The following is a 25673-nucleotide window of genomic DNA, read 5'->3' on the forward strand; positions in this document are numbered from 1 at the left end:
TCATCTTACTTTGGATGCCACTGCCTGGATTCCTATCTTGGTACTTAGTGAGCATATTAACTGGAGTGACAACTGCAAACATGGCAGTTTCAACCTGCTAGAAATACCAAGAGTACAATAATTGTGTCCCATCTTTCTGCCACGCTGAAGTCCTGGACCATTTTGCCTTATAAGGAGGCAGCTCAGTCCTGTCTAAGTCGCACTCACTAGACTGAGAGGATTTAAAATCAGATGAAAGAGAAGAAACTCTTTAATACAGAGTCATAGTAAAGGAAAGGAGCTTTGTCAGTGTTATAAGGACATCAGAATAACAACAGGTCCCTGGGAAAAAAAAAAAACAAGATCTCTGTTTAGCATCATGAAGTCTTCATCAGTCCTGGAGTGGTAAATAAGAACCAAGTATCTTCATTGGCATTATTCCAGGTCAATCTACGTCAGCAAACTCTGCGTTGTCCAGGTTACAATGCAGAAACAATATACCCGTGCATCCCCAGACTATCCTTGACTTCATCCTTCAGTCATAGAAAGCACACAGCGAAAGCACATACCAATTCCACAGCTTTGAATCAGAGCTCACAATAAGTCAACTTTAAGCACAAATCCATGGAAGAGTTTAGTTCCAGCACTTGTGGAACTACTTTATTTTTTCACAAGACTCCTAACCTTTTTCAGTGCGGAAGATGAATGATGCTTGCAAGACAAATGGTGCTTATTGAATTGTTAAAGTTTTTATAATACTCATTATTCATTGTATAGCCTTGGGCTTTATTTAGTATATACCATTAAGAACCAGCACTGAGTAGAAATGTATTTTAGTTATTTTTCTCTTGGGTTTTTATGTTGTTCTTACTGTAATGGGTGCTTCACAAATGCATCTTTTTCTTCACAAAATTCCTGAGGCAAGTTAATATTAGTATCTTCATCTTATAGATGAAGGACAGAAAGGTGGAGCAATTTAAGCATGAACATTTCAAACATCTGCTATTTTTGGATGTTTGTCTTGAGACACAAAGGCCTTACTTCAAGGACTTGCTCTTCATGGTTTCATTTGAAGCTGGATGTGCTTTCTTTCTACATAGCCCATCAGACATAGATCAAGTCGGCACGGCAGAACTGAAAGACTGATGCAAGCTATAGCACAATGCTTCACCGCAAACCAATTTAAGTCATCGCTTGCCACAATCCCACCTTCCTTCTGTTCCCAGCCATATGTTCCCCTCCCCTTGCGCCAGTGCTGGCACCTGCCTGATTTCTTCGGTGAGATAAACCTAGAGAAAGGAATAAAAACGTGCCATTAGCTTTTGACAAGTTACGGAATAAGCCTCATATTTACAATAAGGCATTATTATAAAGTGTATTTACGTATTATTAGTTTATATTATAAATAATTCTGAAATAGCTATTTTATTTATGAATTATTATGCATTAGTAATTATGTCCATATATTACTTTACATAATGTGTAATAATTACAAACATTATGTTCCCTTCCCCTCGTGCCAGTGGTGGCACCTGCCTGACTCCTTCGGTGAGCTAAACCTAGAGAAAGGAATAAAAATGTGCCACTAGTTTTTGACAAGTTACGGAACAAGCTTTGTATTATAATAAGGTATTATTATAACATGTATTTATTTATTATTAGTTTATATGATTAATATTTCTGAAATAGCTATTTTATAATGGTGTAGTGGTCTATAATGGTTTAGTGGGAGGTGTCCCTGCCCATGGCAGGGGGGCTTGGAACAAGATGATCTTTAAAGTCCCTTCCAACCCAAACCATTCTGTGATTCTATGATTCATGAATAATTAGGCATTATTAATTATGTCCTTATATTAATTTACATAATTCCTAATTATAAACATTATTTATGTAGTAATTATTAAGTATACAGTTATTATTAATTGACATCATTTAGCATTTAAATTATTTATAAATCCTGATAAATTACAGGTATAATAACAAAACGGGGTACGTTTTTGATGACCTCGCAACAAGCGGGGGGAAGCACCCACCATGGCATGAACGCGGCCCTTCAAACAAATTTCATTTTTACACATCAACGATCAATTAATTGGCAGCGAAACACCTCCCACTCTCTCCCCAGCGGACCCCGTCCCCGCTCCCCCCAGCCCCACCACAGGCCGCCACCGCCCCCGCTCCCCCCAGCCCCACCACAGGCCGCCGCCGCCGCCCCCGCTTCCCCCAGCCCCACCACAGGCCGCCGCCCCTCACAGCACCCGCCTCCGCAACGGTCACTGACGGACACGCCCCCTCGTCCTCATTGGACAGCTGGCCCTATGTCCCGCCCACCTCCCGGCGGGACGAGGCCGGGGGTGGTGTGTGCGCGCCGCGGGGCGGGGTTTGCGCGGGGTGGAGGCAGCGCGTGGGGTGCGCTCGCGCATGCGCGCCGGAGACGAGGCGTGCGCGGGGGGCTTCGCGGCCGTTCCGCCATGTTCCGGCGGCCCCCGCGTAACTTCCGCAGCCGGCGGCGGGCGGCCTCCAGCGGCAGCAGCGACGAGGAGCCGCAGTCGGTCGCCGCCGCCGCCCCGTCGCCAGCCCCCGAGCGGGAAGCGGAGCCTGAGGATGGTGAGGGGGACCCTGGCAGCGCCGCCGCCGCCTCCCCCGAGAGGGACAGGGCCGCGGCGGAGGGGCCGTTGTCCCCGGAGGAGCCGGCGGGTAGCCCCGGGGGCCGGGAGCAGAGTGGAAGGGCGGCTGCGGGCCGAGGGCCGCGTCGAGCCGGAGCCGGGCTGGCGCCGGGGGGAAAGGCCCTGCTGAGCTTCGGCGGTGAGGAGGAGCGGGAAGGTAAGGGTTCGCGGCGGCACCCCCTGGTGAGGGCCGGCGGAGCCCTCACAGCCTATCGGCCTGGAGAGCGGGCTCGAGAGGCTGGGGGGGAGCATCCGGGCCAGATGGATGAAGAGGCAGGAGGGAAGAGAAGCCGTCCAGATGGATCTTGACAGGCTTGAGAGGTTGGCCCTCATAAACTTCAACAAGGCCAAGTGTAGGGTCCTGTACCTGAGTCTCGGTAATCCCAAACACAGGCTGGGCAGAGAACGGATTGAGAGCAGCCGTGAGGAGAGGGACTGGGGAGTGTTGGTTGATGAGAAGCTCAACGTGAGCCTGCAATGTACACTCGCAGCCCAGAAAGCCAACCACATTCTGGGCCGCATCAAGAGCGGCGTGGCCAGCAGGGCGAGGAAGGGGATTCTGCCCCTCTGCTCTGCTCTGGTGAGACCCCACCTGGAGTCCTGTGTCCAGCTCTGGAGCCCTCAGCACAGGAAGGACATGGACCTGTTGGAGCAGGTCCAGAGGAGGGCTGCAAAGATGATCAGAGGGCTGGAACACATGAGGGGCTATGAGGACAGGCTGAAAGAGTTGGGGTTGTTGAGCCCCGGATAAGCTCCGGGGAGACCTTATAGCGTCCTTCCAGTACCTAAATGGGGCCCACAGGAAAGACGGGGAGGGACTCTTTTGTCTGGGAGCAGAGCAATAGGACGAGGGGTAACAGTTTTAAACCGAAAGAGGGTAGATTTAGATTAGATATTAGGAAGAAATCCTTTACTGTAAGGGTGGTAAGATACTGGAACAGGTTGCCCAGAGAAGTTGTGGCTACCCCATCCCTGGAAGTGTTCGAGACCAGGTTGGATGAGGCCTTGAGCAGCCTGGTCTAGTGGGAGGTGTCCCTGCCCGTGGCAGGGCGTTGGAACTAGATGATCTTTAAGGTCCCTTCCAACTCTAACCATTCTATGGTTCTGCGCCTCTGCATCCTGCAAAAGGGCAGGGGGCTGTGTGTCCCTGCAGCCTGAGCCCCAGACCAGTGTGCTGGGGCACAGCAGGTCAACTTTATGCCTTTTTATGTCCAAAAATAGGACTACTGATTATGCATTGGGCTGCTCTGAGGGTTTATAGGAGAAATGCATATAAAAGCACTTTGAAGATGACACATGTCCATGTGCTTTTGGGTGGGAAGTGTTTAAAAGCTTCGTAGAGCTGGGGAAAGCTAGGGAAAATGAGACCAGCATAGTTAATGATGCACTAGCTTAAATAACTGAAACTTAAATGTTTAATTGACTCTTCTGTTTCTTTTGTGGGTGAAGACACAGAGCAGGTCAGGGCAGTTTACAGGACTCGCTGTGATGTGACAGACTGCAAAAAAACAGTACATTTCAACAGTACAGTGTTGCTGTATTGAGGAGGCTGAGCTGCACCATTTTAAATTAAGAGGTGGTGGATTTTGAGTGTTAAAGCCATAGAAGTAGTTAGACTTAATGCAGCCTGAACTTTAAGAAATATGCTGTGCGCACGTAGAGATTACATGCACTTTATATGTAATACATGTGTACATATACTGCTGTCTTTGTTATATACTGCTCTCTTTGTTATGTTACTTAAAATCATTTTGTTGTATCTGGATAGGTGAAGAATTTTTTAAAATTAAGAAGCCATCCTTCAATGAAGTAACCTTTAGAATTCAAAAGAAGGAACGCCTACTGCCTGCACAGACAGAAATTGAAGAAAGCAAAAGTAAGTACTTTTTTCAGTTAAATATTTTATGGAATACTTATATGAAAATATATTACAAAATTGGTTTGTGAAGAGTGACGTACAAATACTGCTGTTAGATGTCTTTTACTTGTTAATTGAACCCGCAATTATAATGTTACTTTACAGGTTTATAACTTCAGTCTATTTGTGCTGAAATTATTTTCTATATGACCTTAGTAAAACAGTTTCAGAACTTGGAGGCTCTTCTTAAGAAGACCTGCATATGCAGAACCCCAATAGTACATCAGAGCGAATAAACTTCTGATAAATTTATACCTCAGCATCACACTTTTCAAAGTGTGGGGCAACTGTCCAGTGCTTATTGCTATCAAATTGCAGTTTGAGTATTTGCATTGAGAGAAAATGTGAACTTATAGTCTTTTGTAAACTTTAAACTTTGTGTTATTAAACAGTTAGCTGTTACAGCATTTGAATATTTTAATTGAATGCAGTCAATAGCCTTGATTGTTCTGGTAGTATTCCTGGTCTCATTGAACTGTAGTAAGTTTCCTATTTGGATATTTGGGTTTTGTGTGTTTTGCTTCCCCACTATTCTCTTTTTGACACCTCTGTCAATTCATAGATATACCCTAATTGCTACTGTTAAATAAAAATAATTTAGATTGAGAAATAATTTCCTTTGAGATTGTAATTCAAATGAGATGGTATAAATTTTCGTAGTAACTTCTTATAAAAGTGTGCCTCATACTCTTATAACAGGTGGCACATTCTGTTGTTCAGTAATCCGATAACTTACTAAAGATGTAGTGGCAGATGAAGAGAAATCAATGTTTTTAAATAATTCAAAGGTAACTGGAGACAAGACGGACAGACAGAAACCTTTATAGCTTCGACAAGGACTCCGTCGTTGTTAATACTAATAAAAATAACTTTCTAAATACAGTTTGTAAAGTCAAGGGAGATTAATCCAAACAAGCTGTGAGCCATCAGGATATTAATCAGTTGTTATCCGGGAGCTGATATCGTTGCTTTTCTGTATGGAAATGTGCTCTGTGTCTCCGAAGGGCATATTAGTTTAGGATTATGACAGATGCATTGATTTGAGACCAGATCTGGCTTGTAAATGGTTATCTTCGAATGTCAGAAAACTTGATGTGTTTTGATGAGGACAGGTACAGATAGGTAAGTGACCAGTGTTTGCTGCAGCAAGGCGTAAATAGTTACTGGTAACCAGTTATGGCACATCAGATTTCAGCAGGTGAAACTGAAGTCATGATTCTTACTTTTTTTTTCCCTAATACAGAAATCTGTCAGTTGGAGCCTAGAACTGACAACACCAAGGCCACTTGTGAGGAAGAAGAGGAGGAGGAGGATGCAAGTTATTCCTCACTAAGTGAGGACTATAACAGCTCAGACTCTGAAAATGAATCCAGCTCTCCACAGAGGAGGAAGGATTTATCACCAGGTTAGTTTCCTGGATTTTTTTTTTTTAAAACAAAGTTATTTTACAACATTTTTTGTTTGAAGTATGTGACAAGATAGGTGAGATGAATCGCACTCAACTTAAATCACGTAAGGTGTAGGCATCTTGTTTGTGTTGAGTCAGGGCTACCCTCCTTCTGAAAGAATAGTGATGATTCCCAGATATTTTTGGTTGCAGATGTTTGTTGTGTTTCTGTGTTGATTTTGGAAATGGATCAGAAATTATGACCATTGGTTTCAGAAGAAAGGCAGGAAAAAATTCCTGTTTAATGGTACACGATTCCCCTCATGAGATTAAAATATAACCTCCCTTGTGCTGATCTGTAGACTTTGGATTCCCTTGTGAACTCACTAAATTTAGTAACCTTGATTTATTTAGGAGATGGAAAAAAGGAGGACAGGCTAACAGGGATTCATTTAAAAGAAAAAAGTCAGAGTTTTGATTTTTGTACTGAGAGCCACTTTTTAAAGATGCTTTTCCATCTCCGTACATTCAACATGGTAAGCGTAGTAGAAAATCAGCTTGTGTCCTATATTCACAGTGTTACAGTGATCCTGAACGGTGGTGATTATTAGCGTTAGGGGCAATAAAGAATGTTGCTTTTATGTCTTTTACTTAGATTTTCTTTCTCTTCAATACAGGTGGTATCCCCAGTGCAGCTTGTATTGATGCTGCTCGGAGGAAACGTCATGTAGCCAGGACACAGGCAGATTATCTGCCACTGGATGTTTCGAACAGTCGTCAGGTCTCTCGGAGAAGAGAAAGCAGTGATTTAGAGAGTGAAGATGAGTCTGATATGAGGAGTCTCAATTTTGCTCCTAAAATGAGAACTCTTAGGCAGAGGATGACTGAACACATGGGTGAGTTTGTGCCATTTCTGCCAGTGGTTGTGTCTTTGTTTTACTCATGTCTGGAAGAATGTGGGACTTGCCCAGTAAAGAGCAAGTGCAGCACAACACTTTGCTCCTCAGGGGTCTTGGCAAAAGGCTGTACAGCTGGTGCTTGATGTTTGTGTGGGACACTAATCTGGTTTAGGTCTCACGAATGTGGTGGTGCAGGATGCTTTGAGAAACATTTACAAAATGATTTTTGGCCTTGTTGTCTGGAAAAAAAAAAATGCCTAGTAGGAGGCACAGCATTTAATGTGAATAAAGCTGCTGTGGTGTAAGACAAACTGTCCCACTGAAGTTTTCTAAATCCTGTCTGCTGCTTTTGGTCTGTTGTTCCCAGTGCTCTCCCTGCATTGATGTTATGGCTGTTCTTGAAAAGGGGTGGGGAAGACCCAACAACCCAGCCTTTCAGAAATAAATAAACCTATTGCATGCAAAGCACGTGTGGCTTTTCCATTGCTTTTTGTCCCCTTATAGCTGCTTATAGTTGTGTTTATGAAGCTGTGGTCTACCAGAGGTGTAGACTGGATTTCTTGATTATTTGAATAAGAGTTATAAGGAATGTGTAACTATGAGCTGATTCTACTATTCTAATTAATGCCAAAGAGATATTTTTGTATCTAGTAGAGCATACATTTTAGAGCACTCAAGGATTTGCTGTGTATAATGTCACTGTGTTATAGTCTAATTGTACTTTTATTTATGTGCATTATACACAGCTTTGCTTTGAGACATAAAAATGAGATGATTGTGCTTCTTGTACTGCAGCAGTGGGTGTCGGAGAAACAGTATGTTGGGGAAATTAATATTAGTGTGAATTCTACAAATCCCACTAGCCATTTCCAAGCCTTCCTTGCCTTTTTGGGAGTCCTCCATCTACAGTTTTTTAATTGGCTGTTTTCTGTGTGTATCACTTACCAGTAATGGTTGGGAGAACCACTTTTGCTTTAGAAGGAGGAGAACACAGGAGGGGAAAAATAGATAAAGGGTGTAATTACATCTAATAATGATTGTTTTCACTCTTAGTGTCTGTGAGCGGTGAATCAAGTGAAGATGAAGCACAAATAAAGTGGGAAGAACAGCAAATAAAGAAAGCCATTAAACTCTCTCAGGTGACACATGCTTTCCTAACCACTGAAAATTTATTTTCGTGCATTGTCAAGAGAGCTTGTTCTGGAGTACTGTCGTATCTCCTATCTGCCCTTGTGTTAGGGAGGCTTTTAGGAAGTAACGCCCTCATTCTCCACAGAAAAGGCAATTAGAAATAGGGGAAGATGATAATGAAAATCTGTAATCTGTCTAGCTGTTCAGAAGCAGGGTATTGTCTACCTGTGTGTGATGGAAGACTGTTAAAAGCAGAGAATAAAATTCTGAACCCTGGTTTTTTTTTTTTTTTTGCTGCCGTACAAGGGATCTTGAAGGCAAGAGTGTGCAAATACTACAAATATCAGAGTCGCAAAGCAAAAACTATTTTATTGTGCTAAATTTCTGTTGGGTGGCAATCAGAGCTCTTTTCACAGTTCAACTGAATTCTGTCTGTTTTTTTTCTAGTAAATTGGCAAAAATAAACTGTGTATCTTCTGATAAGCTGGAAGTTCTTGTTTCTGGCTTGAATCACCTACTCTGGATCAGACTTGGAAAATCTGAATGACCGGTTATTTATTTCAGCATAGGCAATTGTAGGAATTTCTGCCTGTTAAAGGGGAGCAGTTACAGGACTGGGAGAAAGTTACATTTTTCTGCTGCCGAATTTCAAATCCAGTATGATTGGTGTTCTTCGGTCCTCATATTTGTTTCTGGAAAAATGTTAATTTCTGCTGTTCAGGAAACTGCAGCAATTTTTAGTAGCAGACCCTGTTAATCATGGACTTGATTGCTTCAGCTGATTGTGTTTTGGCTAGACTTTTCTATAAAAACTACTGTTTTAGAATGTAAAGTGTCTTTTAATTTATAAGCTAAAATTCAATGGAATCCTTTTTTCGTTATAATTACAGTTAAGCTGAGTTGTCAGAATCGACAGTCTTTTGGCCCCTGGCTTTGTCAGAAGATACCACTCATATTTATTGGGGGGAGGAAAACAGAAAGTTTACCATCAGAATACAGAATATTAAATCATCAATGGATGGCAAATAATTTAACATAAATATATTAAAATAGTTTTAAAAAAGCAAGATATGAGTAAAATCGGATATTATCATCACTGCTTGGCTGTGGTTTCTTTCTACATTTTATATTTAGAATCTTAATACTAGTGAAGTCTCAGCTGTCAGTATAGAAGCATTATTGAAAACTTAATGTTTTCAGGCCAAGACAGCGACTTAAGTGTACCCTAAGTTATGGATCACCTTGCTCTTTGTATGCTTATGCGCTATATGTTTTTATACAACATATAGATGCAGTGTTTCGCACTTTGTTTCCCTTGCTTTTGTTGTACTTTTCTGTACAACCTTTCTGTAGTAAAATTGATGCTTGAAATGTGTATCTTTATATCATGTCTCGTGTGTATTCAAATGATAGATCTTGTTGGTCTATAGAGCTGCGGGGGGAAAAGTCACGTAAATGGTGTATTAAAAATTAACAGTTAAAATTTTTGTAGGAAACTTATGATGATGCTTCCCTGCGTAAATCTCCAGTAGCTAAACCAAAGTTTGATCCCTCTGTTTCTCTACCACCTGTGAACTTGGAAATTGTGAAGAAGCGACTGTCTGAAAGGTAAATCCTGCTTTTCTGAACTTAACTTTTGAGTTGTCTGAGCTTTTGTCACAATGAGAGATGACAGCTTTGAAGTCTTATTCTTTTTCCAGAGTATTGGAGGTTTTCTTTATTTCATGTTTAATACACCTGTTATGATGTCCAGTAGAGTACTACAAATTTTTAACTTTACCTGGGAATGCTTTGTGTTAGGGGAGCATTTGGACGTTTCAAGAGTGTTTAGTCGACTATAATTTAGAATTCATTTAAACAGCAGCAGCTCTTTATGTGTGCTAATAGCTTTTTGACAGGAACGTTGGTTCAATGTAATGTTTGCCAAGCAAGCAAAACTTCAACCAGGGCAGATGGAGCTGGCAATCCTAGCCCTCTTCTGGTGGTTCTTACACCAGCTGCAAAAATAGCTCAGTATTTCCAAAAGCAGCAGTAAATTCTCTGCAGACTGTTTAGGCAAACTTGAACCTGCCTTGATTTTTTTTTTCTTTAATCCTGTGCCAGGCTGTGACTTTTTCTTTAGTAGTTCAGCTGCTGTACGGGCAGCTGAAGTGTCCTGGGATGGAGGTGGGAACCTCCAAGAGGGTGTGTGAGAAGGACAGCTGGGGTCAGGCATCCTAAGGTAAGCCATCCCCTGTCATCTCTCAGAGCACCAGGAAGCAGCTGTTCAGATAAGTTTAGACAAGTAACTTTATACATCTGAAACATAAATATGTGCTATGGACTTGCCCTGAGTTCTCCCTGTATATGCTTTGCTTTGTACAGACCATCATTCACATGCTTGTTTAAAGAATTGCAACTAAATTGGACTAAATATTTTTGTGGAATTGTATACTTTCTTTGCTGTAATCACCTGAGCGGAATGAGTTAACTGAAGTGGGGAATTTATGTACAGAATCGGATACAGAATAAGGCTATCAAGACTGGGAAAACCTAAAAATAGCAAGAAGAGGAGGGGGAACCTGTTTGATGTAAACTTGATAGATGTGTTTAACATGATAAATGCTAAAATGGCTTTTTTTTTTTAACTTGTAGTGTGGTAGAGAACAATGGCTGAGTTCAATTATTTTAATTGCAAAGTATTCCCTGCTTCAGGGAAATGAAATAAGTTGTCTGTTTCTTGATTCTGCTTGCTCAAGCTGAGCAATCACTTAGGCTATGTAAGGTGGGGGGGAGAAGAAGAGTAAGCAGAGTTGTAATACATGTGAATGTTCCTGTGTTACCTCTTTATTAATTAGTGACAGCTGTAGACACAGGTTTGTGGGTTTTATCACCTAGTAGGAGCAAGAGTCCTCAGTTGGTTTGTATTTAGTAGTGAGGACATGGTGAATGCTTATAGGTACTGCTATCCACGCATCTTATATTAAACTAGTATCCATGTGCTGACATGAGCTGTAGTTTTCCCCAGATTACGTTGCCTAGAATCTATTTAATGTGATAACACAAAATTTGGCTTTTTATGTTTTTTGGGAAGTGTGGTGTATTGAGGGATTCAGGTAAAATGTCAGTGGTATTTTCAAAACTGGCACCACATAAGTGACATTTGAGTCTCCAAAGCATGATGCTTGTCCACACCCCATACTTCTGCAAATGTTGGCATGGGTAAATCTTCCAATGCTGCTTAGGTCAAATGCAAGTACTATTATTAGTACAGGCAAAGATTTTGTATGTGATTATAATGGGAAAAATGTTTTGGAGTTCATCAGCTGTTAACTTGGCAATGGTTTTAGTTGTCTGGGTTTCTCTTTTCCAGGATAACATCATTGCAGGATGTGCACTGTGCCCACCAGAGGGAGTATGAAAAATACATGAAGGACATTGAAAGTTCAAAGATGGCTGTCCAGGAGTTAGAGAAGTCTTCGGATGCAGCTCAGAATTACAAATTCTACAGGGCCATGAAGACATATGTAGAAAACTTGATCAACTGTTTGAATGAAAAAGTATGTATATTTTCCTCTTCTTTTTTTTTTTTTAGATGGTAAAGGTGCACCCTGTCAAGGAAAGATGAGGGGTTTATGTTTGGAAATGATGGGGGGCAGCACTCGGTTAAAAAATCGGTTCTATCAGAAATTTGAATGTAACAGGAAACAAAATATAGGGAAAACAAAGCAATCTTCACCTGGAATGATGATCAAGCTAGTATAGGTATACTGACATGAGCTATGATCTTGTCTACGTTCTGTTGGATGAAAACAGGATGTTATTGGAGGGAGTTTTCTGCAGGTCTAGTGCACTGAAGTTGAATGAGGGGCGACGCTTCAATTCACTTTTGGGATCTCTTGAGATGTCTTTATTCAGGGTTTCGTAACCTCGTGTTAGGTTTGGGTTGGGCTTGAGTTAACAGAGGTCTGTGAGGATTTGTGTGTGTTATCAGCTGCATCTGTTTCCTGAACTGTAGACCTTCTGTATTTAAAAAGATGAAGACTGGGAGAAGGGGAGGAGCAGCCTAAAGTTTGGCCTCAGTGAAAGTGAACTTCTTTTATCCTCTATAGATAGTGCTATTAAATCTAACTTATGTCACTAATTGCATTGCAATTGTGAATTTCTTTATGTAACTGTTCAAAGAGAACAAATGTTACTTAATGAATGCATTTTCTTTAATGGCTAATGTCTCAAAAGCAAACTAAGTGGTGTGATATTGAACCTTTTGTATGAAGTCTTAGATAGTCCTGTGATGAGCCGCTGGCATTTAGTTTGTGTTTTTCAGTCTACAAAAAAGCCTGAAAAACTCCAGTCACCAGGAATATACTTTTCAGTCTGTAATACTTTGGTTCTAATTTCAGGGCTATACTGAAAACCCATGGAAACTGTTTTTTGTTCATTCTTTTTTTATTTTAATGAATTGAAAACCTGTTTGCTACATTTCAGCTGAAGTACATTAATGATCTAGAACTGGCTGTACACGTACTTCTTCAGCAACGAGCCACGAGAGCATTGAAACGAAGGCAAGATGAGCTTAAAAATGAATCTGCTTATATTCAGCATCTGACAAGTTAGTATGGAGTTAGAAGTTATTTTCCTGTTGAAACATTCACTCTTTGGGCAGAAATACACAGTTACTTTTTGGATGAAGTTTTTAATTTTCACCTTTGATCTCCTTTCCCCTTCTCATTGTCAGTAGGTGTGTTCTACTATACCTCTGGTTGCACAGTGAACATAACACGAACAAGTACTCTGTCAATTTTTAGTTCTTTACTTTTTTTTTTTATAAATATTGGTGGGAAATTGCTGAGTTGGAGTCAGTTTTCCAGTAGGTCTTAAGTTGCAGAAAGCTTGCCAATGGAGGATTCCGTGAATATATGAAAAAGCAGTGTGTTTACTTGGCAGCATCACTTCTATGTGAGTGTCTTTACGGCTGTGTGTGCTCAGAATGGGGATTTCAAACTAGGAGGTGACACTTCTGTGAAGGGAAGGACATGAAAGAAGCCTCTTTGTGTAAGGGTTTTATCAAACACAAAATCATGTTTTGATTATTTTTCTTTTGTCACTGTAGGAAAAAGTATTGCAATTTTCTTATGTTGTATTTTCTTTGCGCCCCAATGTATTATTTGTATGCCATGTGAGTCTTTAGCTGCTGCTGTTTCAAAAAACCCCAAACCCAGCCTCCAAAACCAAACCCTTTAAAACTGTTCAGGCAAAGCTAAGAGCAATACGCTTGGAGCTGCTGGGAACAGACGGAGGCCAGATGCACCAGTTTGTGGTAACTACTAATCATATGGGTTCAGCCTTCTCACTGTACAGGATAAACTGCTGAGGAGAGAAAGCTTGCAGCCTGTACGATTTTGCAAAATGGTGTTGCACACTGACAGGAGGTGTTAAGAAGAAAAGGGTAATGCCATAATAATAGTTGCCATTAAAATGATTTTACTTCCAGCTCATTACAAATGAGACCGTGCTTGCATGTTTAACAGCACTTTTAATTGTTTTTTTAGGTTCCTAGTTGTATTTAATATAATGTAAAGGCTGTTTTTTTTCTTATATGATAATAGGTCAGTAGTAATACACTTTTTTGGTGTGTTGTGCACATATCAGCCAGCAAATAGTGCTACAAATGAGTGGCCCAACTAGAAAATGCTTTTACTGCTGTGTTTGGACTCGAGAATCAGAGCAGGGGTGATTGAGGTCACACAGTCAGTGACCACTCAGATAACAGGAGACAGCGGGGAGCTCACTGGTCTTGAAATCTAAGTGCAATGATTTTGAATAGTGTGAATCAGGGATTTAACTTCCATTACTGTGTTGGAAACAAACCTCGAAAGTCATTCTAATTTATGCCATGGTCTCACTTTTGACATACAAATGAAGGTAGATCCCTTGACTCGCCTTTCACGCTGCTAAGAACCTATTGTGGAAGGCACTAACTTCCTTTTCCAGGATTGGGAAGCGGTGAGTGTTGAGTGGAGTGTCATCAAACTCACCTCTTCATCTACTGCTACAAGGGAACAACCACATCTGACTATATGCAGTTAACAAGTAATAGTTACTGTGCATATTTTTGAGACTGTTAAGAGTTTTGATTGGGAGGCTTGATTTTTCTTTAACTGTGTTCCAAGTGAAGAACAACAGAAGGAGAGTTTGTGTTTTCCTATTGAGAAAATAGAAACTTAAAAATCATACCACTTTATTTTTGACTGATTCTGTCTTGTGATAGGTGGGAATGACAAACCAACTAATGGCGGTTTGGAAGGTGATGAGAAGACACAGCTTCTGGAAATGTGTGAACATCGAAGGTAGGTATTATGCGTACGTACACTTAACTCTAAGGCACTGTACGCTGGCTTTCTGTCATTTATGCAGTGACGAATGTAAACCTGTAGGATTACTAAATGAGGTTATACAAAATAAATAGATGTTTGCTTTCCAAAACTCAAAGCGCTTGGAAATCATCTATTTGTTAATGACATTCTCTTCATGTTGATTTGAATCTGATGCTAATAGATCCTGTTATTTTTAAATTAACAAGTCTTAAGTGAGGCTGTTTACAAAACTATATGACAGAAGCTTTTTCTGTCCTGTTGTAATAAATAAAATTATGAACTTATACAGAAATATATTTTGTATTATTGTATAGATAGCAAAAAAAAAAAAGTCAGGCAGAATTGTTGCTGCTGGGGGGGGAAGGTGGCAAGTGAAGCAAAGCAATATCTAGCCCCTCCCCTGCTATCAGTGTAGGCCAGATACTACATTTTGGATATTATAGTGTTCAGAGACTGCTACTGAATTTTTTTTTCTGAAGTTATTTGGAGCTTTGAAAGTTTGTCAGTTGCATTGGTGACTCAACTCATAACTGTACTTTGAAGTAGCAAGAACTTTGACATTTTAGTGGATGAAAAATGATATAATAAAAAAATCCACTTGAAGCATTTAACCTTTATGCTAGTTGATGTAAATAACCATGTGAAATTATTTATACATATAATTTTCCTACCATATATTATTTTCCTGTGGCAGAGATGCAAGCTATTGATCATGGCAGTATTTTTATTTTTTTTTTGAGCCCAGCTGGCACTTGGGTGCTATCACAATTTTTATGTGGGTTGCTGCACCAGTGATCCAGGACTGAGAGCTCAGGAGTTTCCTGTACGCTGCAACTGTCCGAGACAGTGTCCAGTACCATGCTAGATGTTTAGTGTTCCAGGTGGGGTGAGTTATTAGCTTCATTAGGGAATGAGGTGAAGTGAAGGTTATTACATGGCTCATAGGGGATATCAGAGGTATTTATGTTGGTTCCCAAAGACCCTCCTTCTTCCACAGTTTCTGTGTCCTTATGGTTATACAATTGCTATTGGTCCTTGATTGCATTTCCTTAGGCTGTTGCTCTCACAACTTGCATTTAGTAAATTTTTTGAAGTCTGATTATTTTTCATGAAGCTTCCTTCAGCATACAAGGGGAAGATAACTGATGTGAGTTCATTACAAAATACAGGTCTTGCAGACGGCAAGTGAGAGAGTGTTCAGGAGAAGCTGATCACCATGAAGGCTTGTCAAGTGATGACGAGCTGACTCCGACAGAGGTGGCTGAGTTCCAGAAGAGCAAAGGTTGGTGACAGTCTCACTGTGATGTCCTAGAACAAAATCTCTTTCTGATACTTTTTAATGATTTTTTTTGTAGGAAAGGTGAAGGGATACTTCATTTGAATTACATATTAAGTTACATGCTGTAGAAAAGAAATGCATTCAGACAGCTCTAATGAGTTGGGAGGAACAGGTGGATGGTTGTAGTTTTCTTTTAGTATGAGTTACGTTGTGATGGATTACACATGACTTTCAACTAGAAATAAGCTCTTTTACATCATGCCAAAGCTGATCTGGCAGTACTCAGTGCAGTGCTGCGATGTGTTTTGTATAATCAATTTGTTTTTTAAAGATAGAGTGAATGAAAGGGTGTTCATTGAATGAGCATGAACATGAATGAAAGAGGCTGGTGTTTAAATTATCTTGAATCAGTGGATAAGAGGAGCAGGGAAAGGCATAAAACCTTTTCTCCAAATAACAGCAGAAGGATTTTATGTCTGAAATTTTATCACTGTGGTAAAAAGTTTGAAACATAGTAGTTACATAAATCTGTGGAATAGATCATGAAGAAACTTGCCTTTTTTGGTCTTCTGACTGTATTTTGGGTTTTTTTTGAAACTGGGTTTCACAGGGAGATGGTTTCAAAACCTGTTTCACTGTCAGATGTGTCAAAGATAAATGACAAATGCAATTATCATACAGATACTTCTTATGTCCTGTAGATGCATAAACTCTTCAGCATATGCCTCAATAAGTTCTGTGATTGTTTTTTTTTATTCCCAATAAATATTATCTGTAGATAACGTTTTAGAGGATAGTAGGAAAATCTTTGAAGATGTTCATGCAGATTTTTGTGACATCAGAAAAATCCTGTTGAAATTCCAGGACTGGAAAGAGAAGTTTCCCGACTCTTACTGTGATGCTTATATCAGTTTCTGCCTGCCTAAGCTATTAAATCCATTGATCAGATTTCAGTTAATAAGCTGGAATCCTCTTGAGGTAGGTGCACCAGCTGATTTTGTTTTATTCAAAAGTTGTGTGTGTGTTTGTGTATTAATATACTGGTGACCCCTGTGCTTCTGGGTGTTGCACTGAAGCAGTTGGCTGTAGGCAGTAAAGCCTGTTCCGTTTCTGGAGTGTCTTTGTGAACACGCATTTTCTGCCTTATCTGTCTTTGGTGATACATGGGGGTATTTCTGGCAGCCCAAAATAGGTCTGAGCAGAGGCACACTGTTTTCAGGGCTGACTTCTGTGTTGGAACTTTAGTGTGGGTTGTAGGGGGCACTCCAGAACCTGGAATAAGTATGTTAACTAGAAGAAGGTCCATTTCTTCTTGTCAAGTCACTTTTTGTATATGAATCATTTTAACATGTATTAATATGAAAAATGAGAAGTTTTTTCTATACATAGCACAGTGCATTAGAAATTAATAGAAAGATTCTGTGTTGGTCTCAGAAACTGAAGCATGTGTTTGGAATCTTTACTTTCTCCTTTCCCTGTACCTCTAGCTCCTTTTCAGTACCCCCTGTAAAAAGAATTCTTCTCCTGAGTTCTTTGAAGGCACTTTAATAATTTCACCCTTTTAATTCTAGCTTTAAACTTCGTTTTTCTGATTTGCTGGTTTGGCCCACTCAGTGATGAGGGTGTATATGAAATTCAGTGGGAATCTGTGGTATCATTGGCTGGAGCTTTTCTTGATCCTGACCAGCTGAACAACTAACAGGAATGATCTTTCAGCAGAATTTTACAGAGATGGAAGAAATGCCCTGGTTCGGAGCTATAGAAGAATTCAGTGATGCCAAAAACATATCCAAAACAAAAAGGGATGATGATCCTGATCAAGAAGTTTTGCCTAGAGTGATTGAAAAAACTGTTCTTCCAAAAATTACAGGTATTCAATATTGTCTTGAAAATATTCACTGCAGCTAGGTAATCAAACCTTAAATAAGCGATGGCTGTCAAATAATTGTAGCTGTATAATGGTGCTCCAAGCTGTAGTGATTACCTAGTTCCACGGAGTAAGGCTCAGGTAGCCTCTTCTCTGAGTGAGAGGTTTTTATATGTTTAGTTTGGCTACATTGTAATGCCTTGAAACCAGAGTGGATAACCACTTGCGTATCATGAATAAAATAAATCCCCTCCCCCTTTTTTTTTTAATAGGGTTTGTAAAGAATGTGTGGGATCCTTTATCTACTTCACAGACAAAGAACCTTGTACAGCTTTGCAAAAACGTGTTGGAAAAACAAGTCCTTTCCAAAACTGAATGCAGTCGAGCAAAAGAGGTAAAAGCTCCTGTGGTACTGGGGAAGGGAGAACTTCATCCACTGTGTGTGCTTTCTGTGCGTGCGCCTGTGGGCACTTAGAACACTCCCCTGAAGTTGTTCGGTTCAGATTACTTGTGTGTTTTGTCACTTTATATTAAGAAAATTCAACAGTTAAACTTCCATCTCTCTGATGCTCTTGTCGCTGAAGATGATGGGAGATGGGACACTCTTGAGGCAGGAATTAGCTCCTGTTCCTAGAAGAATCCTACCCGTACTGAGCACGAATCTGATTGCAGATTTAATCTTGCTTCTCTGCAGTAACAATGGTTAGACTTTAGGTTTGCACTTGATTATCTTTCAAAATTTGAGCTTTAAATGCCAGTAATGCTTCAGTGGGCAGCTCTTTAAGCTTTTATCTATAAAGCAGGTTTGGAATTTTAAAATTTTAAAATCCCCAAAGGTTAATGGACTATGAGAAAGACTACTTTGTAATCTTAGCAATCTTTTAATAATTACTTTAACCTACATAGTCACTCTAGCAAACCCTTCTTCAGCCTGATTCTGGTTTTATTCTGATGTAAATCTGGAGGTTTATCTAGTATAGAACTGGTGAAATGTGTGAATGTTTAGACCCTGAGTATGAAAAGAAATACTTCTAAGAAAATGTTTATGGCTTCCAACTGAGCCTTCCAAATGTTGCTGATTTAAAACCATGATACTATTTGTACAGAAAGTAAAGTAATCCAGAATTTAAATAAATTAAAAAAAAAAAAGTGGCAAACTCTGGCACCTAAAAACCTGTTGCCTAAAACCACATACTGTCCTAGCTGTGATGATTTTTTTTCTTCTTTACATAGGTTCTCCATAAAAAGCTGTGAAATTCTGTGTTCATAACTTATTTTGTTGTTTATCTATACGGTTTTCCTGCTACCTGGCAAATTAACATGCCTAAAGAGTTCTCACTTAGCAAAATAACTCGATCTTAGAAAAAAATCCAAACCCGATAATTAGAGCTGTGATTTCTCTACTGTTTTTAATATATTCATGGTCTCAGTGTGTAATATATACAAGTGGTAACTGTACTTTGCTCTAATTAGCATATTGCACTTTGAGATGAACAAAATAACTGTTGAAGTTCTTACAAATTCTTGTGAGGACGCATTAATAATTCTTTTTTTAATAGGATTTGATGAACACAGTTGTCCTAAGAATGAAGAAGTCTGTAGAGGAAGATGTCTTTATTCCTCTGTATCCTAAAAGGTAGGCTGACACTAGGACTTATTTTTAAACTTTTTTTTATTCCTGCAGATGTAGATGAAATGTTGTATTAACAATTAATATTATTAATTGTATAGGAATCATTTTAATGATTACCATAATCATTAACAGGTAATGGAACAAACATGCCTTCTACTGTTTTATTATGGGAAAGGTTATGGAGCCTTGTTCCTGTTTATGAACTCTTTCTAATAAGAGTAACTCCACTGTCTTATGTGTTTTTGCTCCTGTAACCAAATGCTTTTCTGTATATGAAGTCCACAGTCTGATTTTTAGGATAGCAACTTAGATCTGAGCACCTGTGTTAGTTTAGGTGGTTGGGTGTCGTGTGCGTGTGTCCCCCAGTTCCTCCTGTCATTCCTAAAATAGGGTTTATATTGTTGATGCTTATGACTGGACACTATTTAAAAGATGGGAATGAGTAGGAATCTGGGAGATGTCGGGTTAAGATGCGCCTTGAAGAGAAGCTTTGCTAAAGCTGGTGTAGGATGTTTGGTTCTAAGCAATGATGTTTTGATCTGAATCCATGAAATGTAGATGCAGGTGTTTCCAATTGCTAATTTTATTGGAAATTATTTTGTAGTAGTTTTATTATAATGTGTTCAAATTGACAGCTGTTTCCCGTAGCCCTTATTCTGGTTGTGACTGTCACTGCTGAAAGAATGTGCCGGAATTAACATTCATCAGTATCTATAAGATCAATTGTCTGTTTATCGTCTTTTAAAGGCAAACAAAAAATAAAACCTTATTTTACCTTTTTTCTTCTTTCCATGTCTAGCATTGTGGAAGACAAATCATCGCTATGTTCAAAATTTCAGGAAAGACGATTTTGGTCAGCTGTTAAGGTAAATATACCCGTGTTTTGTTTTTTTTCTTTTTTTCTTTGAAATTAATTTTAGTGAAAAAATATTTTTGCAGTCATTCGGGAAATATATCTTCAGGCACTTCTGATTCCTGGGAGATTCATACATTTTTATTAGGGTGGATAACCATTCTTCTCAGTGATGGATATGTTCTCTGTGCAACGTCCATGTGATGATTTAAGAATGAACTATAAATGAACACCCTACTGGTACGTCCTCTGCAGGAGGCTTTGATCTGACCATCTGTTCCTGCTGGTTCATTTTTTCTTTCTTCGAGAGGGTCAGCCAGGCCTGTTGGCCTTACATCGTATTAGTTAGTCACTGTCACCCAACACTACGGGGACAGACAAGTTCTTGTGGGGATCCTGGGCAGGATGATGATGACAGTAAGCTGTAGGTGCAATTAAAGCTTTATTTTTTTAACAGAATTTTATGATCAGCCTAGCATAGCATTTTATGATCAGAGTAGCCCGGGATTTTTATAATCAGAATCAGTGCAGCACAATTTTATAGGTAGCATAGCCCAGAACTTACAGCACAGCTTAGGTTATGGTTCCTAATCACCTGGACCCTCTGCAGATCAGGCTTGCAGTATCATAATCTAGACTTGAAACATGGAATATGAGTCACTCAGTGCTCAGAAGCAGCAGAGGACAGTAGAGGTGTCCTTGGCCACTGGGGGGGTGGGGCTCATGGGTCTCACTGTCCATCAGCAGCTCTGGTGCAGGTTCCCTTTAGGACATGTAACTGTATGATTCTAGAGACAGTGCTCTGTGTGCTGTTACCTTCCCTGTTCTGTGACGGGGTCATCACCACCGCCTGCCTGGCTGGTGCCTGGGACCTTCAAGGCTGGTAAGGAGGGGAGTAGTTGGCCTGGCACCAGGAATTCTGAGGCTGACAGGGAGGGGAAGAAGAAATCTGTTTGGTTCGTCTGCTTGGTGCACAGGACCTTCATGGCCTGATTGCGAGGGGAAAGGGTGCTAATACGTGACCACCGTGGTCACAGAGAATGCCAATTTGCCTTATAAAATGGTATTGGTTAAGCTAACCATTTATTGTAGAATATAATCGCTGCGTATTCATATAAGCACATCCAGATAACTCTTACTTTTGGGGTGCTGAGTTGGGAATTTCTGAATGCCCGTGATTCAGTTCCTACCTAAGAGGTGTTTCCTCCAGGAGTAGATTTGGATTCTTACTGAAGGTGAGGTTTAAATGCATAAAAACCCATTAAAATCCCAGACAATGTTCCACTTCCCCTGCTATTCGTGATGCTTAGCCCTGCATAGGCTTCATCTTGTCATGATGCAGAGCTTCCTTTGTGTTGAAAAGCCTGGAAAGTTGGATGTGTTGAGGTCTGTTTGGCAAAAGGCTTGCCACCACTGCTCCTGAGGTGAGCTGCTGTGCAGGAATCTGTCATGGACAGATGAAGAGAAAGCAAGAGGAAGCTTAATACTCAGGGGTAAGGACACCTAGCAAAAAAACAAGGCAAACTTGGGATTCTGATTCCCACCTTCTAGGACTGTGTGTTTGTGTTTTCCTGGAAGTCAGACCTGGGTGCTGTTCGTTCGCTGCAGGTTGAAGTTCTCTCAGCTTTTGATTTCAGTCTTTGTTGTCACAGCGGTTGTTTTTGAAGGGGTGGTAGTGGAGAGTAGTTTAAGGTGTTCTTGCTCTGTATATCTGTTGAATAGTTGTCACATCGTTTTGTCTGGAGTGGAGGCGTGAATTCAGTCCCCCCAGGTAAATAGTACTGCAGCTCATCCGTGTTAAACTCTTGGGACCTACTTATACTTAGTGTAACTTGTCTGTGCTTGACACTGCTCTGGCCCTGAGACCCACTGCCACTGTGCGGCCCCCCATTCATGCTGTTAAACTCTGTCTTTCAATACTGGTTGCCATCTTCACAATGATTAGGAATGGCCTCTAAACAAACTATGCCTAGAAATTGTATGGAAGGCTGCTAATTGGCTTGGGTGAGAAGTGAGCCAGGAACTCTTCTAATGCAAAAGTACGGGTGCCGGAAGCCCAGTGTTCGTACCCTGGCATCGCCGAACTTGCCTACTGTAGATACAGCACGTAGCTCAAGACGTGCTGCTTGTTTACTGTGCTGTGTGCTTCCCCGATTGATGCTGGCCAGTGGAAGCACTTCTTTTTCTTTGATTTAAGTCATAGTTGCTCGCGCAGTTATATGGAAGTGTCCCATTGGATACTCCGGGGAAACGTGCAAAGCTTTGTGAGTGCTTTTTGACTGGTGACTGTAAAGATAACATGCTGTCTCTGAGGGTAAAATACCTTGAGGTTAATGGTTACCTTAAAACCAACCTGTTCTGAGCTAAGGGAAAAAATATTCTGTTCTTACATCAGATTCAGAAATGACAACAGTTATAAGGATTTATAGTGATAGGGGCAACAGGAGAAATCTCATCAACAGGAGAAACCTTGTGAAGAACGACTGAGGGAGCTGGGGTTGTTTAGCTTGGAGAAGAGGAGGCTGAGGGGAGACCTCATTGCCCTCTACAAATCCCTGAAAGGAGGTTGTAGAGAGGTGGGGGCTGACCTCTTCTCCCTGGTGACAAGTGATAGGACGAGGGGAAACGGGTTCAAGTTACGTCAGGGGAGGTTTAGATTGGATATTAGGAGACGTTTTTTCACTGAAAGGGTTATTAAGCATTGGAATAGGCTGCCCAGGGAGGTGGTGGATTCACCATCCCTGGAGGTGTTTAAAAAAAAAAAGGTAGATGGGGCACTTAGGGACATGGTTTAGAAGTGGCTCTTGTCAGGGTAGGCTAAAGGTTGGACTCGATGATCTTAAAGGTCCCTTCCAACCTCAACAATTCTATGATTCTATGATTCAAATCTCTCAGTACCTAATTATACTGAGGTCAAATAAAAAAAAAATATCTTTGTGTTGCAATGAACCGTGGCTGCCAACTTCCCTTGGGTTGTGTAGTCTTATCCTGAGCAGGTGGTGTAACTTTTTTTACTTCTGTCTTGGATTCTCTGAAGGTTCACTTCGAATTGGATGCCACTTGTTCTTTGTCTGTACTGCGTGTAGGGGGAATATCTTAAATATTCTTTCATGCTTTCAGATTTGGCTGCTAGCTCTACTGAGAAAAGAATAAAATGTAGTTGTCTTCTGTACTTGGGCCTGGGCAAATTGTTAATCTATTAGAAGGGTAAAATGCTCTTCCTACCCTTGGGAGGTCATATATACGCACGTTAGGGTACAGTCCATATACACATGTAAAATTAATTATCCTACGTGATAAGCGTATTTACTATATGCAGCTTATTAGTGCTTAACTGACAGTAAGTGTAGGAAGTGTGAATCCTGGGTGGTGAGTACTTAAATTGGATGGACGTAATATTATCTTTTTAGCTTTATCTTATATAAAACCCGTAATACTGTGTTTTAGCACACCTCCAGCCACCAGGTACACATACTCTCTGTTTCTTCATTCCTGCAGCTGCTCTCCAATGTCCTTCTTTGGGATGGGATTGTACAAGAAGATACAGTCCGTGATTTGGGACTGAGCAAACTGCTGAATCGTTACCTTCTTCTGAACCTCTTGAACACACCACCAGGGCCAGATAATATAGAAAAGTGTAATAAGGTAAAAGATAACATGTACATTGAAAGAGGGCGTAGTCTAAAAGCTATTTTTTTTTTATGAAGACGGGTTGAAACCAAAGATAGACTATTTTAAAAACTTAACATTTAAACAACACTTAAAACTTGGTTTTAATTTTTTTTTTTAATGACTTTGGTACATAAAAGCATTTTAAAGCATATATTTGTCCATAGGTTCTTAAGAAGAACTGCTTGTAGGGATAATCAATCTTGGTTTCAAAGAACAAACACACTACTAATAATGACTGAACCTGCCAAGAAGTCCCTGTCAGAAGTGATGTGACTTGGTTGTATAGAAAGACTTTTCTCTTTAAACTCTTCCAAATATTCTTTGTGTGAACAGGTGGTTGCGTGCCTCCCAGAAAGATGGTTCCAAAGTCTTAAAAGCGGATCAACTCTCCCCGAGTTACAGAACTTCTGCCAGCACTTGCTGCGATGTGCCCATACGCTACACAAGAACAACCACAGGTAGTAGATAAGGCTTTCCTTAGGATTCAAGCACTTCCTTGAATACTTTGTGCTAAATATTTCTTAAATTCCTCAAGTCTCATATGTTTGACACTTTCAAAGGTGTTCTCATTGCATATATACGTTAAAAAAAAGATGGAGTCCATAATGTAAAGGAGGCTTCTGCAGTTCTAGTGTGATATGGTAGTTTGAGGTGCTAGATGTTGGGTAGTTAGTGATCAGGGTAGCCATGGTCACCTGATGAAAAGTGGCTGAGGAGAGACACCTGGCTCTTCTTAAAATTAATAAAATGTACTTGTCAGGTACATAAATGTGTTGCTACATGAAAATTTTCTCTTTTTGTTTTCTTTTACAGTAATGAAACAAAAGAAGTTCTTCTCCTGCTGGTGAAAGTCAAAGCTCTGCACATTGTTGAAGACTTCATTGAAGAGCACAAACTTGAACACCTCAAATCGATGATTGGGAAATAGAAATTTTTGAAGCAACATTTTTATTACTGAAACAAACCTGATATTCACACTAAAACAGTTCTAATATGCGGTTTAATTAGTGGGTCGTGCCTACTCAAAGATGTAGTGGTAACCACTGTCTTATTGTTAAATGCTTGAGTTTTTGTGTGTGTGTGTATTTTTTGTTTTTTTTTTTTTTTTTTACCAAATGTCTTCTACTGCTGTCTACTCCTAGGTTAAGGAGTCATTTTAGATGCTGCAGTTGTCAAAGTAAAGCGATGGTTTGGGCATTCTAGAACATGTGACATTGCTTTATTGCTTTACCCTTTTTGGAAGGATTCCTAGCAAGATAGAAAATGCCTGTAAAGTTTATCACTGCTAGCTGGTAGACAGCTCTACAAGCCATTTTCAGTATTATGTTGCTAAATGTCACTCTGACTCAGCAGTCATTGAGCTCTTCTACCTTGTGGCCCGCAGTGGCTTTTGATAGGGCTATTGTTAAGTCATCCCTAGTGAAAAGGAATTGGTAACGTTGCAGGGTTTTGACCCTGATCCAGAAACACGGGGAGTCGGTGCGCAGGTGAGGAGTCTCATGAATGTTTATTGATGGTAAATGTGGGTTCGGCGAGGTAAGAAGTAGCAGAAGAGAATGTCTAGGGAAGAGCAAACGTAGTGAAGAGTGTCTGAGGGGCATAGTTTTGTACCCGAGTGACACAGACTGGAGTTGTCACACATCTCGCTCTATCAGACTTCCACTGACAGACATCTTGGTGACGAGCAGCACCAGAACAACTTCAGTTGCTTTCTAGTCACTGAAGTTCTAAGAGCGTCTTCCTTTGGCTTCCTTACTTCATCATACCCTTATTAGATTTCTTATATTTTTATAACTTTGTATATTTGCAATAAATAGTGTTACAGAGCAACGAGGATGCTTTATTGTAGAAACTGCAGTGTATCACAGACCCTGTATGTTTTACTTGTGACTGTATTTCTCCAGAATCTTCTGGGACTAGATTTTTAACTCTTTCTTGCAGACTTAATCCCTATGATTTCTTTTATATTTTTTAAGTTAAAAACTATATTTTTGTAAAATATTTTAATTGTAAATACTTTAATCAGTGTTACA

The 25673-nt window shown here is 40.2% G+C and overlaps 1 protein-coding gene and 1 long non-coding RNA gene across 5 annotated transcripts; one reads left to right on the top strand and one right to left on the bottom strand.

Annotated features, from left to right (window-relative positions):
• Window positions 1-227: 227 nt before the first annotated feature.
• On the bottom strand, window positions 228-2271 carry LOC134514000 (uncharacterized). Of its 3 annotated transcripts, XR_010070596.1 has the most exons (3): window positions 2213-2247; window positions 1949-2030; window positions 228-1268 (listed from the first exon to the last, which is right to left on the bottom strand). It is a non-coding gene; the product is annotated as an uncharacterized LOC134514000 (long non-coding RNA). The 3 variants fall into 3 exon arrangements; XR_010070597.1 differs by lacking the exon at window positions 1949-2030 and having other exon boundaries at window positions 2213-2271; XR_010070598.1 differs by lacking the exon at window positions 1949-2030 and having other exon boundaries at window positions 2173-2220.
• A 100-nt stretch (window positions 2272-2371) lies between these two features.
• GCFC2 (GC-rich sequence DNA-binding factor 2) lies at window positions 2372-25673 on the top strand. Of its 2 annotated transcripts, none has more exons than XM_063330591.1 (18): window positions 2372-2802; window positions 4414-4521; window positions 5807-5968; window positions 6628-6846; window positions 7903-7988; window positions 9473-9588; window positions 11333-11519; window positions 12448-12571; window positions 14231-14309; window positions 15506-15618; window positions 16394-16593; window positions 17332-17485; window positions 17755-17876; window positions 19042-19118; window positions 19915-19981; window positions 23467-23613; window positions 23974-24098; window positions 24454-25673. In XM_063330591.1, the coding sequence occupies exons 1-18, from the start codon at window positions 2451-2453 to the stop codon at window positions 24566-24568; spliced, it is 2553 nt and encodes an 850-aa protein (XP_063186661.1). In that variant the 5' UTR covers window positions 2372-2450; the 3' UTR covers window positions 24569-25673. The 2 variants fall into 2 exon arrangements, with proteins under 2 accessions (XP_063186661.1, XP_063186662.1); XM_063330592.1 differs by having other exon boundaries at window positions 17335-17485.

Source organism: Chroicocephalus ridibundus, chromosome 3, assembly GCF_963924245.1.
Source record: "Chroicocephalus ridibundus chromosome 3, bChrRid1.1, whole genome shotgun sequence".
Classification (NCBI taxonomy): Eukaryota; Metazoa; Chordata; class Aves; order Charadriiformes; family Laridae; genus Chroicocephalus; species Chroicocephalus ridibundus.

Excerpts from the sequence above, each read along its gene's own strand:
- GCFC2 (XM_063330591.1), top strand. The coding sequence starts at position 2,451 with ATGTTCCGGCGGCCCCCGCGTAACTTCCGCAGCCGGCGGCGGGCGGCC. Across the intron at positions 11,520-12,447 it reads TCAACTGTTTGAATGAAAAA|CTGAAGTACATTAATGATCT; the intron begins GTATGTATATTT and ends GCTACATTTCAG. Across the intron at positions 19,119-19,914 it reads ATTCCTCTGTATCCTAAAAG|CATTGTGGAAGACAAATCAT; the intron begins GTAGGCTGACAC and ends TTCCATGTCTAG.